Genomic DNA, 12,984 nt, shown 5'->3' with positions numbered 1-12,984 from the left:
AAATGATGGAAGTGACTCCGTTGGTTGTAGTAAAAGCTCGAATGTTCGACCATTCTACACATGCGCTTGCTGAAATAACCCGACCTGTTCTAAGAACCGACAAGATATGTTAGGCTAAGTAATCTTTGTCAGTGCATGAAACGTATTAGTAAGTGTTCAAGAGAACTAAGAGAAGTGCTTCCTTTACATTCGTCATGTAAAGTGTGTTTCAGTTCTTGAATGTTCACAGACAGCCACATTCACGACACCATATTGATTCACAAATTTACGAATCTTTGCTCTTTCTGTGTGTACAGCAGAAATTGCATCACCGTAAACGGAAGAATTCCTTGCCAATACAGATTTATGGAAGAAACATAATCGTTAACTCAAATGATCATTGAAATCTAGGATAGGATTGTAGCATCTTCATCACCAACATCATATAATAAAAGTCTTCGTACATGATTGCCATTCACTGCCTTACGTCTAGAGTTCATAAATGAAGTCGTAAAGCGCCAGCCAAATAGTAACAAATTTGGGTTTGGGTGTCTGAACGTCCACATACAGAGCAGTTTTGTGGTTTGGTTCTTTACTCCACATACTCGGTATTTCACAGTAAACTTTTGGTCAGTGTTTCCGCGAGTAATAGCAAAAACAACGTCGTAGCTCGTGACGCAGTGTGAAATTGAAATATATTACTTTTTTTTTTTTTACTAAAACCAGCATTTTCCCTCCTTCCGGGCGTGGCGTCAGCAAGGTTAAATTTAGTTTCTGCGTCCACGTCACTGAGACCAACTTAGTTTTTTTAAGCATTTAAACTCTCAAGTTTTTCAGTAACGTGTGCTTACCTCAGGAATTTTATTATTTAATTGTATTTAAACGCAAGGTTTCCGGTAAAAGTTTACATCACCAGTTTAATTTCTTTTAGTGTTGTTAAAAGGAAACAATCTCTTTTCCAAAATGTTTACTTTAGGTAAATCCACTTAGGTTCAAATTAAGTACTTGGCTCGCGCTACCTCACGTGGTTGCCGGCTTGCCTCTTCATCGAAATGATTATCAAAGAAGCTTACAGCTTTTAATTCTTTAAACCTAACTACTTTTAACATCATTTAGTTTAAATATTATTCATATTGATATTCATCTCTTCACTGTAAAACCTGTAGGAAAGCTAAAATCGGACATTTACATCTGCCCTAACCTAACCCTCTCGCCTTCCTCTAGACCCCGAGCACGCTCCTTGATAGTTGCCTCTTGACAGTTGGTGGTTGTAGTGTACCTCTGCTCTTGGTATATACGGCTTAAAAGACTCCATTCTTGTGTACTCGGGGTGGGAAGTTATAGTGTGCTGGGTAGTGGGGTAGTTGCTGCTTCTACTACGGTGGCTGGTAAGAATTTCGCTGCTTCAATACCGTTGATTCGAGGTATGCAAATATTCTGAAACTTTAAGTATTAATACTTTTTCTGGTGATGGTTACTAACAGTTTCTCATAATGTGTCCCTGTCTAACTCTTGAATTGTGCTATATCTTATTTTCATGTCTGTACATAATTCTAGGTTCAAACAGTAAGTAAATCCTGTGGAAATTTAAGTTTGCATGATATCTTTTCACAACTAATGTGTTTTGCATTATACCTTATCATTTAGCAAATTTCCATCTATCTTGGAAGGAGAAAAAAAAATTCTTTTACACTTACTCTGTTCCTCTATTCAGAAACCTCACGTGCTAAAAACAATGAAACAGTAAAGTTTTTGCATTTGGAAGTAATGTCAAAACGTAGATGAAATATATAATAAATATATAATAAATATATATATATAAATATATTTAGTCACATAATTACGTAAGGCAGCAACCCACACCTGAAAATCACATAATCAGTACACCACACTTTGCAGAATCACCGTATAAATACGAATCAGGAGAAGTGAATATACACTACAGAACTCCAGTGAGGCTGGAACAGAAGGAGGCCATCCCGGAGGAAGAGCTTGCGAGACGCCAGGAAGAACACATGAAGAAGGTATATGAGAATGAGAGACGTAAAAAATATTTGGCGGAACTGGAAGATATTGAACGCCGAAGACACACCGATAATTTCACGTGAGTAGAATGGTGGATGGTTTTCATTATATGCACAGGAATTGTTTTTAGAGAAAAAAGTAAGTATCCATTACATGCACTTGAAATGCTTTAACATTAAAAGTATTGGGTAATTGTCAAGAAAACGGATGCCGGTTTTATGTGTCATAGACTATATGGAAATTAATATCAGTGGATTCATTATAATGTTTAGAATTGAAATATAAATTGGTTTTAGGTGTGGCGCTTCAAACTACATCATTCTTGACGGGTTTAAAGTGGAGAGAAATAGTGGAATTAAAATAAACGAACTCAGAAGTTGACAGCTTAAGTACTGCATTAGCCACTTTTTCGTTGAAAAACTTGCTAATAGTGAATGAACAGAAGGGACACCCACTGGCTTCCCGACGTCATGTTAATGATGTCCCTTGCTACGTGCGAATATGTTAGAGGAGTAACAGTCTTACGGACGACTTACCAAAAACATCAGATGGTGTTCGGATTTCATGGAGCCTCAATCACTCGAGTATCCAGATACAAAGTAGTGAAGCTGTAATGAAACAATCCTGTTGAGTTTGGAGACGCCTTATCTGTTTCATTGAATGCCCCTGTCTGTGTAACGTTTGAATGAGAATCAATCCGAGTTTTGCAATTATGTCTGATGTTGAGTACAGATGACTTCATGATTTTAGGGCTCGAATAAAGAAAAGATGCTTACGAAATCCGTGCCAGACAGAGTCAGATTCCCTATATCTCTGTTGCCATCTGAACCCGCTGTGTACATGTCACACCAAAACGATAAACCATGACCAAGGTGGGTGATGTACTGTACATGTTTATCGAAGGAATATGTAATGATATCGCGAACTTTTTCTTAACAAATGCACTAATGCAGTCTTTAAAACTTTAGAATTGTTATTCTCTGATTTCCTTTTTCTACAGTGTTACATTATTATCATTTAACGTAACATTTACCTCGTCACTCATAACCAAACCTCACAATTTACTCAATATCGAAAGATAAATTTTTAGGTTTTAAGGGATGTAAAGCGAAATCCCGTACTCATTTATCGTTAATTACGGTAGTACTAAGATTCCATGACTTAAATTAAGCCATCCAGTGTAAGAAGGTGGTGTCCATTTTCTCGACTTTTACCAACTATTGAAATAAGGTAATTTGAATGCTTGTCTCTTTGTTGGTAATTGCATGACTTCTACGCATGCTAGGAGGGTATTTATATAAATCTAAGCAGGTTGATTGTATTGTTATGGCACGCATCTTAATTCTTCTGCAATGTTTAGTCAAAATTTGGATGAAAATTTATGGTAAACCTCTGTGGAGACACACTTCATAATAAGAATTATTTGTTCTTATCAGTGGTATTTTGATTCATAGGATTTTTATTTTTCAACCAAATTTGCTGCAGTAGGCGTGCCCATGCATGGATGGTTTCATTCTGGCCCATATACTGCAGTTACCAGAATTTGAAATATGGATAACACAAGTTGGATATTTAACCTTAATACTGCAATTTCAACTTTGTAAGAAATGCGTAATTAACGAGTGATTATACTAACTTATCATTACCTCCATTTCCTCTCTGTTGCATGGATCAGGTGATCAGGTTACAGTGATGGAGGATATCTATGGTACTGATATATCTGGTGACCCCAAAGTTTGTATTCGTAATATAATGGCTGTTGTAATACAGGTCAGTAATGGTTGTTTGTCAGAAAAGTTATGGAGATATTCTTTCTAGTTAGCTGAAAGCTTTGTGGTTCAAACAAAGGGTGATGGAAGAGCAATTCCAGCAATTACTTTGGATTTCATTAATAACTCTTCTATGAAAGTACAGTTGTTGTACAGTTAACTGACTAGCCTCTGTATTACTGTCACTCTTCTTTGTGGATGTCTTGAGTATAATCAAGTCCCAACAGAACTTCTCTCTTTTCTTCAGTGTTTCACTCTCCTCTTTCATCATTGTGCATGGTCTCTCTAACTCCTTAAACAAATCCTGCTATGCACGTGTATTACTTGTACATAGAATATATCATTTGTGGTTCTTTCCTGGTTATTTGTTTGTAGTTGTTCTCTGTAGCCCCTTTTTCCCTTCTTTATCTCTTTAATAAGGGATAAGTTTTGATTAGAGTGTTTCCTTCCTTTATTCCTTTTAACAGAACCCCCATTGAAAACAGTCAGAGAACTCCATGTGTCTTTTTACCCATCTTTTCTTTGTTAATGCCATTCTTAATTAGATTTTTTCACTAGAAGCTGCATTGCCCCATTGGTTAATGATATTCACTCATGCATGTTTAAAGTTGTGAATACTAATTTATTAGGCGAGATATTTCTCATATAGATATTTTTTTTTACATTATTCTAAGAGGATTGAATATATGGAGATACAATTCCTGTCAGCTTGCAGTCTTCTGTTATAAGGAGTTAGAGAGGTTAGATGTTTATGTTAACATAACCAAGGAAACAGTGCATATCTCGAATTGGGTTGCTGTACTCTGGTTTGTTTTATTAGTATATAAATGAAAATTTAGGGTGATATGTTTTATCTCATCTCCTCAGGAGCAAATTTAAGATTGTGTGAAAATTCTTACATATCAAGGATAAAGATATCTATTATATGTGGACTTTTTTAACTCATGTGTCCTCTGCAGAGATCTGAAATTTTATATGTATGCTCCTTACATTAGAAATTGGTAGCTTTATAAATAAGGGTGGTCCAATTTAAGGAAAGGTGATATAAATGAGCAATATTTGCTTGTGAACTTTTTCATCCACATTTCCTATAGAACCATTTGCTGTTGTGAGACAACTATATATATATATATATATATATATATATATATATATATATATATATATATATATATATATATATGTGTGTGTGTGAGTCAGTTGTTGTTCGCTGATGATACAGCGCTGGTGGCTGATTCATGTGAGAAACTGCAGAAGCTGGTGACTGAGTTCGGTAAAGTGTGTGAAAGAAGAAAGTTAAGAGTAAATGTGAATAAGAGCAAGGTTATTAGGTACAGTAGGGTTGAGGGTCAAGTCAATTGGGAGGTAAGTTTGAATGGAGAAAAACTGGAGGAAGTAAAGTGTTTTAGATATCTGGGAGTGGATCTGGCAGCGGATGGAACCATGGAAGTGGAAGTGGATCATAGGGTGGGGGAGGGGGCGAAAATCCTGGGAGCCTTGAAGAATGTGTGGAAGTCGAGAACATTATCTTGGAAAGCAAAAATGGGTATGTTTGAAGGAATAGTGGTTCCAACAATGTTGTATGGTTGCGAGGCGTGGGCTATGGATAGAGTTGTGCGCAGGAGGATGGATGTGCTGGAAATGAGATGTTTGAGAACAATGTGTGGTGTGAGGTAGTTTGATCGAGTAAGTAACGTAAGGGTAAGAGAGATGTGTGGAAATAAAAAGAGCGTGGTTGAGAGAGCAGAAGAGGGTGTTTTGAAATGGTTTGGGCACATGGAGAGAATGAGTGAGGAAAGATTGACCAAGAGGATATATGTGTCGGAGGTGGAGGGAACGAGGAGAAGTGGGAGACCAAATTGGAGGTGGAAAGATGGAGTGAAAAAGATTTTGTGTGATCGGGGCCTGAACATGCAGGAGGGTGAAAGGAGGGCAAGGAATAGAGTGAATTGGAGCGATGTGGTATACCGGGGTTGACGTGCTGTCAGTGGATTGAATCAAGACATGTGAAGCGTCTGGGGTAAACCATGGAAAGCTGTGTAGGTATGTATATTTGCGTATGTGGACGTATGTATATACATGTGTATGGGGGTGGGTTGGGCCATTTCTTTCGTCTGTTTCCTTGCGCTACCTCGCAAACGCGGGAGACAGCGACAAAGCAAAAAAATATATATATATATATATATATATATATATATATATATATATATATATATATATATATATATATATATTATTATCTTATTATTTTGCTTTGTCGCTGTCTCCTGCGTTTGCGAGGTAGCGCAAAGGAAACAGATGAAAGAAATGGCCCAACCCACCCCCATACACATGTATGTACATACACGTCCACACACACAAATATACATACCCATACATCTCAATGTACACATAAATATACCCACACAGGCACATACATATATACACATGCACACAATTCACACTATCTGCCTTTATTCATTCCCATCGCCACCTCGCCACACATGGAATAACATCCCCCTCCCCCCTCATGTGTGCGAGGTAGCACTAGGAAAAGACAACAAAGGCCCCATTCGTTCACACTCAGTCTCTAGCTGTCATGCAATAATGCCCTAAACCACAGCTCCCTTTCCACATCCAGGCCCCACAGAACTTTCCATGGTTTACCCCAGACGCTTCACATGCCCTGATTCAATCCATTGACAGCACGTCGACCCCGGTATACCATATCGATCCAATTCACTCTATTCCTTGCCCGCCTTTCACCCTCCTGAATGTTTAGGCCCCGATCACTCAAAATCTTTTCACTCCATCTTTCCACCTCCAAATTGGTCTCCCACTTCTCCTCGTTCCCTCCACCTCCAACACATATATCCCCTTGGTCAATCTTTCCTCACTCATTCTCTCCATGTGACCAAACCATTTCAAAACACCCTCTTCTGCTCTCTCAACCGTGCTCTTTTTATTTCCACACATCTCTCTTACCCTTACATTACTTACTCGATCAAACCACCTCACACCACATATTGTCCTCAAACATCTCATTTCCAGCACATCCACCCTCTTGCGCACAACTGTATCCATAGCCCACGCCTCGCAACCATATAACATTGTTGGAACCACTATTCCTTCAAACATAGCCATTTTTGCTTTCAGAGATAATGTTCTCGAGTGCACATATATATATATATATATATATATATATATATATATATATATATATATATATATATATATATATATATCCCTGGGGATAGGGGATTAAGAATACTTCCCACGTATTCCCTGCGTGTCGTAGAAGGCGACTAAAAGGGGAGGGAGCGGGGGGCTGGAAATCCTCCCCTCTCGTTTTTTTTTTTTTAATTTTCCAAAAGAAGGAACAGAGAATTGGGCCAGTCAAAGGCCCAGTCCTCTGTTCTTAATGCTACCTCGCTAACGCGGGAAATGGCGAATAGTTTAAAAGAAAAGAAAGAATATATATATATATATATATATATATATATATATATATATATATATATATTTATATATATATATATATATATATATATATATATATATTTATATTTATATATATATATATATATATATATATATATATATATATATATATATATATGCACTCCTCAAGATTACATTCAATACATTTGAAATTCAGTTCATTGTACATTATATTTTATTTCAAATGTTTATTTTGCAAGAGTTCTGGAATATGAGGTCTCCTGATGGCATTTACAATATCAGCAATAAGTTTTTTCAAATAAAAAAAAAGGAAAAAAATGATATGTAAAATTAGAAAAAAGTCCTTGTAAGAAGTTTTTTTTTTCACAAAGCCACCAAGTTAGGAGAAAAAGAAGAGAAGGGATGATAATAGTAAGCTAGATATTAGAGATTCAATGGATAAGAGAGGATTAACTAGCAGAGTAGGTAATAATAAAGTACCTGAAAGGACAGGATTGTTTTGAATTAGTAACAAATGGTATGTCTTTACTCTGTGAGTATATGCCAAAATATAAGTGTGTGAACGTGTATGTATATACATGTGTATGTGGGCGGGTTGGGCCATTCTTTTGTCTGTTTCCTTGCACTACCTCGCTAACGTGGGAGACAGCAACAAAGTATGATAAATGAATAAATAATAAGTCACCTGCAGGAGAGATTAAGGTATAATAGGATTGATAGTTACCCTTAGAATTTCTTTAGCATATGCTTATTGTTATGATTGAAGGATCCTATGTTCATTCTCTTATTGGATTTCCTTTTTACTTTCACTCTACTATTGTGTACATTTCTGCTGATCAGTGTGATAAATATGCTAGATATTAAAAGATTTAGCAACCTTAGTAGTTCCAGACTACTTTATTGACTCCAGAATGCACTGATATTATTGTTTTATATATTTCTCATGTAATTACTTACAGTACCTAGTGTAGGTGCTATTCATTTTAACTCAGCATGCGAATGATCACTATCTATTTGATATTTTGAATGCTGTACAATCCAAAATATATGATGGCTGGAACACAGAGTAGAATTATTTCTTTATCAGGTTGGCCATTTTTCTCTTTTGTATTAGACTGTGCAAATGTGTTTTTTGTAGTTTGTGGAGTAAGTTATTTTCCTGTTCAGTCTGCAGTTTTTAGGGTTTTCATGCATTTTGTTGATGTGGGCTTTACTTTAAAAACTCATCCTATCTGATTAGGTAGAACTTTTCCTTTCACACTTCCATGCATGCACCAGCCAGTGCACTAACGTTGTTTTTGTTGATTGATTATGACAATCAGTTTTATTTTGATGCTGTCTTTGTTCTGATCATGTTTTGGAACTTTATTTGTCAGAATAATCCTAAATAAACAGTAATATTAACATCTCCTTATTTATTCATTGTCTCATAGTACATCATTGTGTCTGCATTTGTGCCATGGTTGAATAAGTTATTTTGTAAACCTACTGCCTAATTTTTGTTCTTTTGGTCATCAAATGTAATTAAAACTGCTTTTATTTTTCCACTCTTCTTCACATAGTCTATACACTGGCATGCACTTAGTGTATACCTATGAAATAGTTTCCATCAAAGTGCTATACTTTTCCAGATTTGTACAGCTGTCCTTGACATACACTTTTCTCACTTGTAAGATTCCATGATTTAGCAACATCTTTTTTCATCTTTGAGTTTTGTTTTATTCTTGTTCATTTTCTTCAGGCCTTTAATCTTTCTTTCTAAATCCTTGTTTTTTGTTTTTTGTCCTTGGCTTTGTATTCTTCCACCACCAGTAACCATATAGCATTCTTTTTCTTAGCTTTTTATGCTCTGTGGTGGGTAGTAGTTGGTATGCAGCCACTGGCCAGAGAGATACATTACCAGTACTACCTGCCTGGGTATTGAGAGGTATAGTGATAGCTGCCTTGTGAGACGGCACCAGATTGGTTGTCAAGTTGCATTCTTCTAACCCAGATAGTTGCTTTTTCTCTCTGCCTCACCCACACATGGAGTGTTGGCATTGTATCCACAAACATACAAGCTCTCCTTGTCACACATAACACTTGACAACACTTAATTCACACAATTTTATTCTTTTTAACTCAAGATTTTCCTCTGGTGAGCACTATGCATTTGCTCTGCCTTTTGGCAGAATGGCAGGAGCAATAGATAGAAGAAGTAGGTAAACAACATTAGGTAGACATATTTGGTAGAAGTGTTCAGCTCTGGAAACACTACGCTAGAGTTGCCCTATACCAGTGGTTTGTTAAGGCAAAAAAGCAGCACTGGAGTTCTCTGGTTATGTAGCCTGTTTTACCATGTCCACTCTTCTTGAGGGAGGTCCTGGTGGGAACAAGCATCAGAGATATGAGTAGATAGATATATGCACTTTTTGAATACAGGACTCCCTTGGACTTCATACCATACCAACATCCTTGCCTCAACACCCATGTTTCACCAGCATCTATGCTGTACCTCCACTCATATTTGTCCATCATCCATGCTCCACAAGCCTCCTACTATCAACTATCACCACCCCATAATGCACCAATATCCTTGCTACATAAACTGCCATGCTCCTAATACTTCACCAAAGTACATACCACACCAACTCCCCAGCTTAACCAGCACACAGGCACTGCACCCAAACCCATTACCCACCAGCAACCATTTTCACTGATACATGCTCTACCAGCATGTTTGTTCATATGTCAGCAGTCATGCTTTTTTAAGCTTCATGATTAGTCATACCCATTTTCTCTTTGTTATTCATTGTCTGCCAGATCCTTGCTCCACCAGCACCTGTGCTACACCAGAGACCAATCTCTATCAACATGTATATTCTACCAGCACATGGTCTAGCACTGGTAACAACATTGCTCCTCAAGAAATATTTCTTTAGCAGTATCTTCATTCCACCTATCCATTCTTTGCAAACACTCATATCCTACTAGTGTTCATACCCATCTCATTACTTTTTCTTCATAAGCCTTTAAATTTTTTCCTTACAGGGATCCTCTATTACTTTTTCTTCATTTTGTCAAAATGTTTTTTTTCTTAATAATAAACCACAATATTCTTCTCATAACATTTCCCTAATCATTCAGTTTTGACTACAGTCTTAGAACTAGCCTTGATCTATAACTTCATATATTCAACTATATCTGTCTCTGAATACAATATACACATCCCTCCCATTTTATTTTCAATTTTCATCTTATACCATAGTTCTTAAGCTCGTTATTACCTTTCTATCTCCTGGTCTCAACGTCACCCCCATTTTCTTTCCCATTTAGCCAGTCTGACTGGGCATCATCTTACAGTTCCCCTCAGGCGCGGCGCCGTTACCTGTCTACCCTCAAAGTCGTGTCCCGTCTCTTCTCCTCCGTCTTCTCCCTTGTGAGGAGTAAACACAGCCACTCCAAGCCCACTTCACCAGATATTGAAGTCCACATAGATAATGAGATAAGAAAGTGTGATAAAGAGTTTATGGAATGCATACATAAAGATACAGATGGAATTGCAGTGTACATATCAGAAGAAGTATATGTATAGTGTAATTGGGAATGTGTTTTCCTGTATTATCAGATAATGAATAGATTTCTTTGATGAATACTGATGGGTAAAGAAGAGCAGTCTCTGCGTACAGGGGGGAAAAATGAAGAAATGTACAAAATGTTTGTATCAAAAGCATTTCAATTATTTGTATATACACCCTAGACTTTACCTGAGGAAATCCTGAGTTTTCTTGGTGTAAGCAGCAGTATGCTTTTTATGGTTAGTAACAATACAATAGTGGCTAATATAGAGCTAACACATTTTGGCTGCATAGTTTTCTCTTTATTGTTCTGCATGAAGTGAAGTTGCATGAAGGTACGTTTTGTTGTATTTTCATTTTTCTAATTATTTTGTTTGGTTGCTCTTAAATGATAATTTATTTTGATGTAAATTATGCTAGTATAGATTTCATATCTGACTGAATAATAACAACTATAAACCAGTATGAAATGTTTTGATTAACCACAATGAAGTATGTGAATAATAAAAAGATTATATATTTTTGTTTTATATATATATATACTCGATGCTTCTCCTATTTTTTCATTTCATATTTGTTGGTATCAGTAACCTGTTAATATACTAGCTGAAGAACTACCCATTACTTTCATGTATCTTTAATGTGATCAAGTGGCAACTGATATCCATTTGTAAGAGTAAAACCACCATTCTGAATTCTTCAGTGATTGGTTCTCAGTGAATGTAGGTTTGCGGCAGGGGTGTGTGATGTCTCCATGGTTGTTTAATTTGTTTATGGATGGGGTTGTTAGGGAGGTAAATGCAAGAGTTTTGGAAAGAGGGGCAAGTATGAAGTCTGTTGGGGATGAGAGAGCTTGGGAAGTGAGTCAGTTGTTGTTCGCTGATGATACAGCGCTGGTGGCTGATTCATGTGAGAAACTGCAGAAGCTGGTGACTGAGTTTGGTAAAGTGTGTGGAAGAAGAAAGTTAAGAGTAAATGTGAATAAGAGCAAGGTTATTAGGTACAGTAGGGTTGAGGGTCAAGTCAATTGGGAGGTGAGTTTGAATGGAGAAAAACTGGAGGAAGTGAAGTGTTTTAGATATCTGGGAGTGGATCTGGCAGCGGATGGAACCATGGAAGCGGAAGTGGATCATAGGGTGGGGGAGGGGGCGAAAATTCTGGGGGCCTTGAAGAATGTGTGGAAGTCGAGAACATTATCTCGGAAAGCACAAATGGGTATGTTTGAAGGAATAGTGGTTCCAACAATGTTGTATGGTTGCGAGGCGTGGGCTATGGATAGAGTTGTGCGCAGGAGGATGGATGTGCTGGAAATGAGATGTTTGAGGACAATGTGTGGTGTGAGGTGGTTTGATCGAGTGAGTAACGTAAGGGTAAGAGAGATGTGTGGAAATAAAAAGAGCTTGGTTGAGAGAGCAGAAGAGGGTGTTTTGAAGTGGTTTGGGCACATGGAGAGAATGAGTGAGGAAAGATTGACCAAGAGGATATATGTGTCGGAGGTGGAGGGAACGAGGAGAAGAGGGAGACCAAATTGGAGGTGGAAAGATAGAGTGAAAAAGATTTTGTGTGATCGGGGCCTGAACATGCAGGAGGGTGAAAGGAGGGCAAGGAATAGAGTGAATTGGAGCGATGTGGTATACCGGGGTTGACGTGCTGTCAGTGGATTGAATCAAGGCATGTGAAGCGTCTGGGGTAAACCATGGAAAGCTGTGTAGGTATGTATATTTGCGTGTGTGGACGTATGTATATACATGTGTATGGGGGTGGGTTGGGCCATTTCTTTCGTCTGTTTCCTTGCGCTACCTCGCAAACGCGGGAGACAGCAACAAAGTATAATAAAAAAAAAATATTTTGAATTATGATGTGTTTTCAACACATGAAAATGTGTTGGTAGTTAACAGCTGAAATGTTTGCAGGATATTCTTTTAGCACTGCCATATATAGATTCAGGAAAAGATGTGCATGATAATGACTGATTTTTTCTTATTTCATCCTGTGTATGAAGTACACTAGTTACATGGTTGCAGGATAGCACCCAAGTTTACTTGATACTGTTGCAGAACTCATCATGATTATTAGAATATTCTTTTCACAAAAAAAATAACACATGTTAAAACATATTGTATAGTGTCCCCAGCTTCCATACAGATGGTAGCGATGTGAGTCCTACTGTCAGGAGGGCAATATGTATACTGTATGTAGGTAGGTATGAATAG

At 37.4% G+C, this 12,984-nt stretch overlaps 1 protein-coding gene across 24 annotated transcripts in view; it reads left to right on the top strand.

Moving 5' to 3' along the window:
- Nucleotides 1–12,984, top strand: part of LOC139753492 (uncharacterized) — a 609,003-nt gene that overhangs the window by 564,946 nt on the left and 31,073 nt on the right. For 23 of the 24 annotated variants that reach the window (XR_011713724.1, XM_071670098.1, XM_071670099.1 and 20 more), the window contains one exon: nucleotides 1,879–2,083. Coding sequence is in view for 23 of the 24 variants with exons in the window: in XM_071670098.1 (XP_071526199.1) it covers nucleotides 1,879–2,083 (205 nt within the window). In the remaining variant the exon portion in view is untranslated. Of the gene's footprint in view, nucleotides 1–1,878; nucleotides 2,084–10,556; nucleotides 11,551–12,984 lie in introns of those variants that run through there. The other variant, XM_071670096.1, reaches the window with a different exon arrangement.

The sequence above is a fragment of the Panulirus ornatus genome, chromosome 14 (assembly GCF_036320965.1).
Source record: "Panulirus ornatus isolate Po-2019 chromosome 14, ASM3632096v1, whole genome shotgun sequence".
Classification (NCBI taxonomy): Eukaryota; Metazoa; Arthropoda; class Malacostraca; order Decapoda; family Palinuridae; genus Panulirus; species Panulirus ornatus.
Note: the sequence above shows the minus strand (reverse complement) of the source record. Positions and strands in the feature narration are given on the sequence as shown.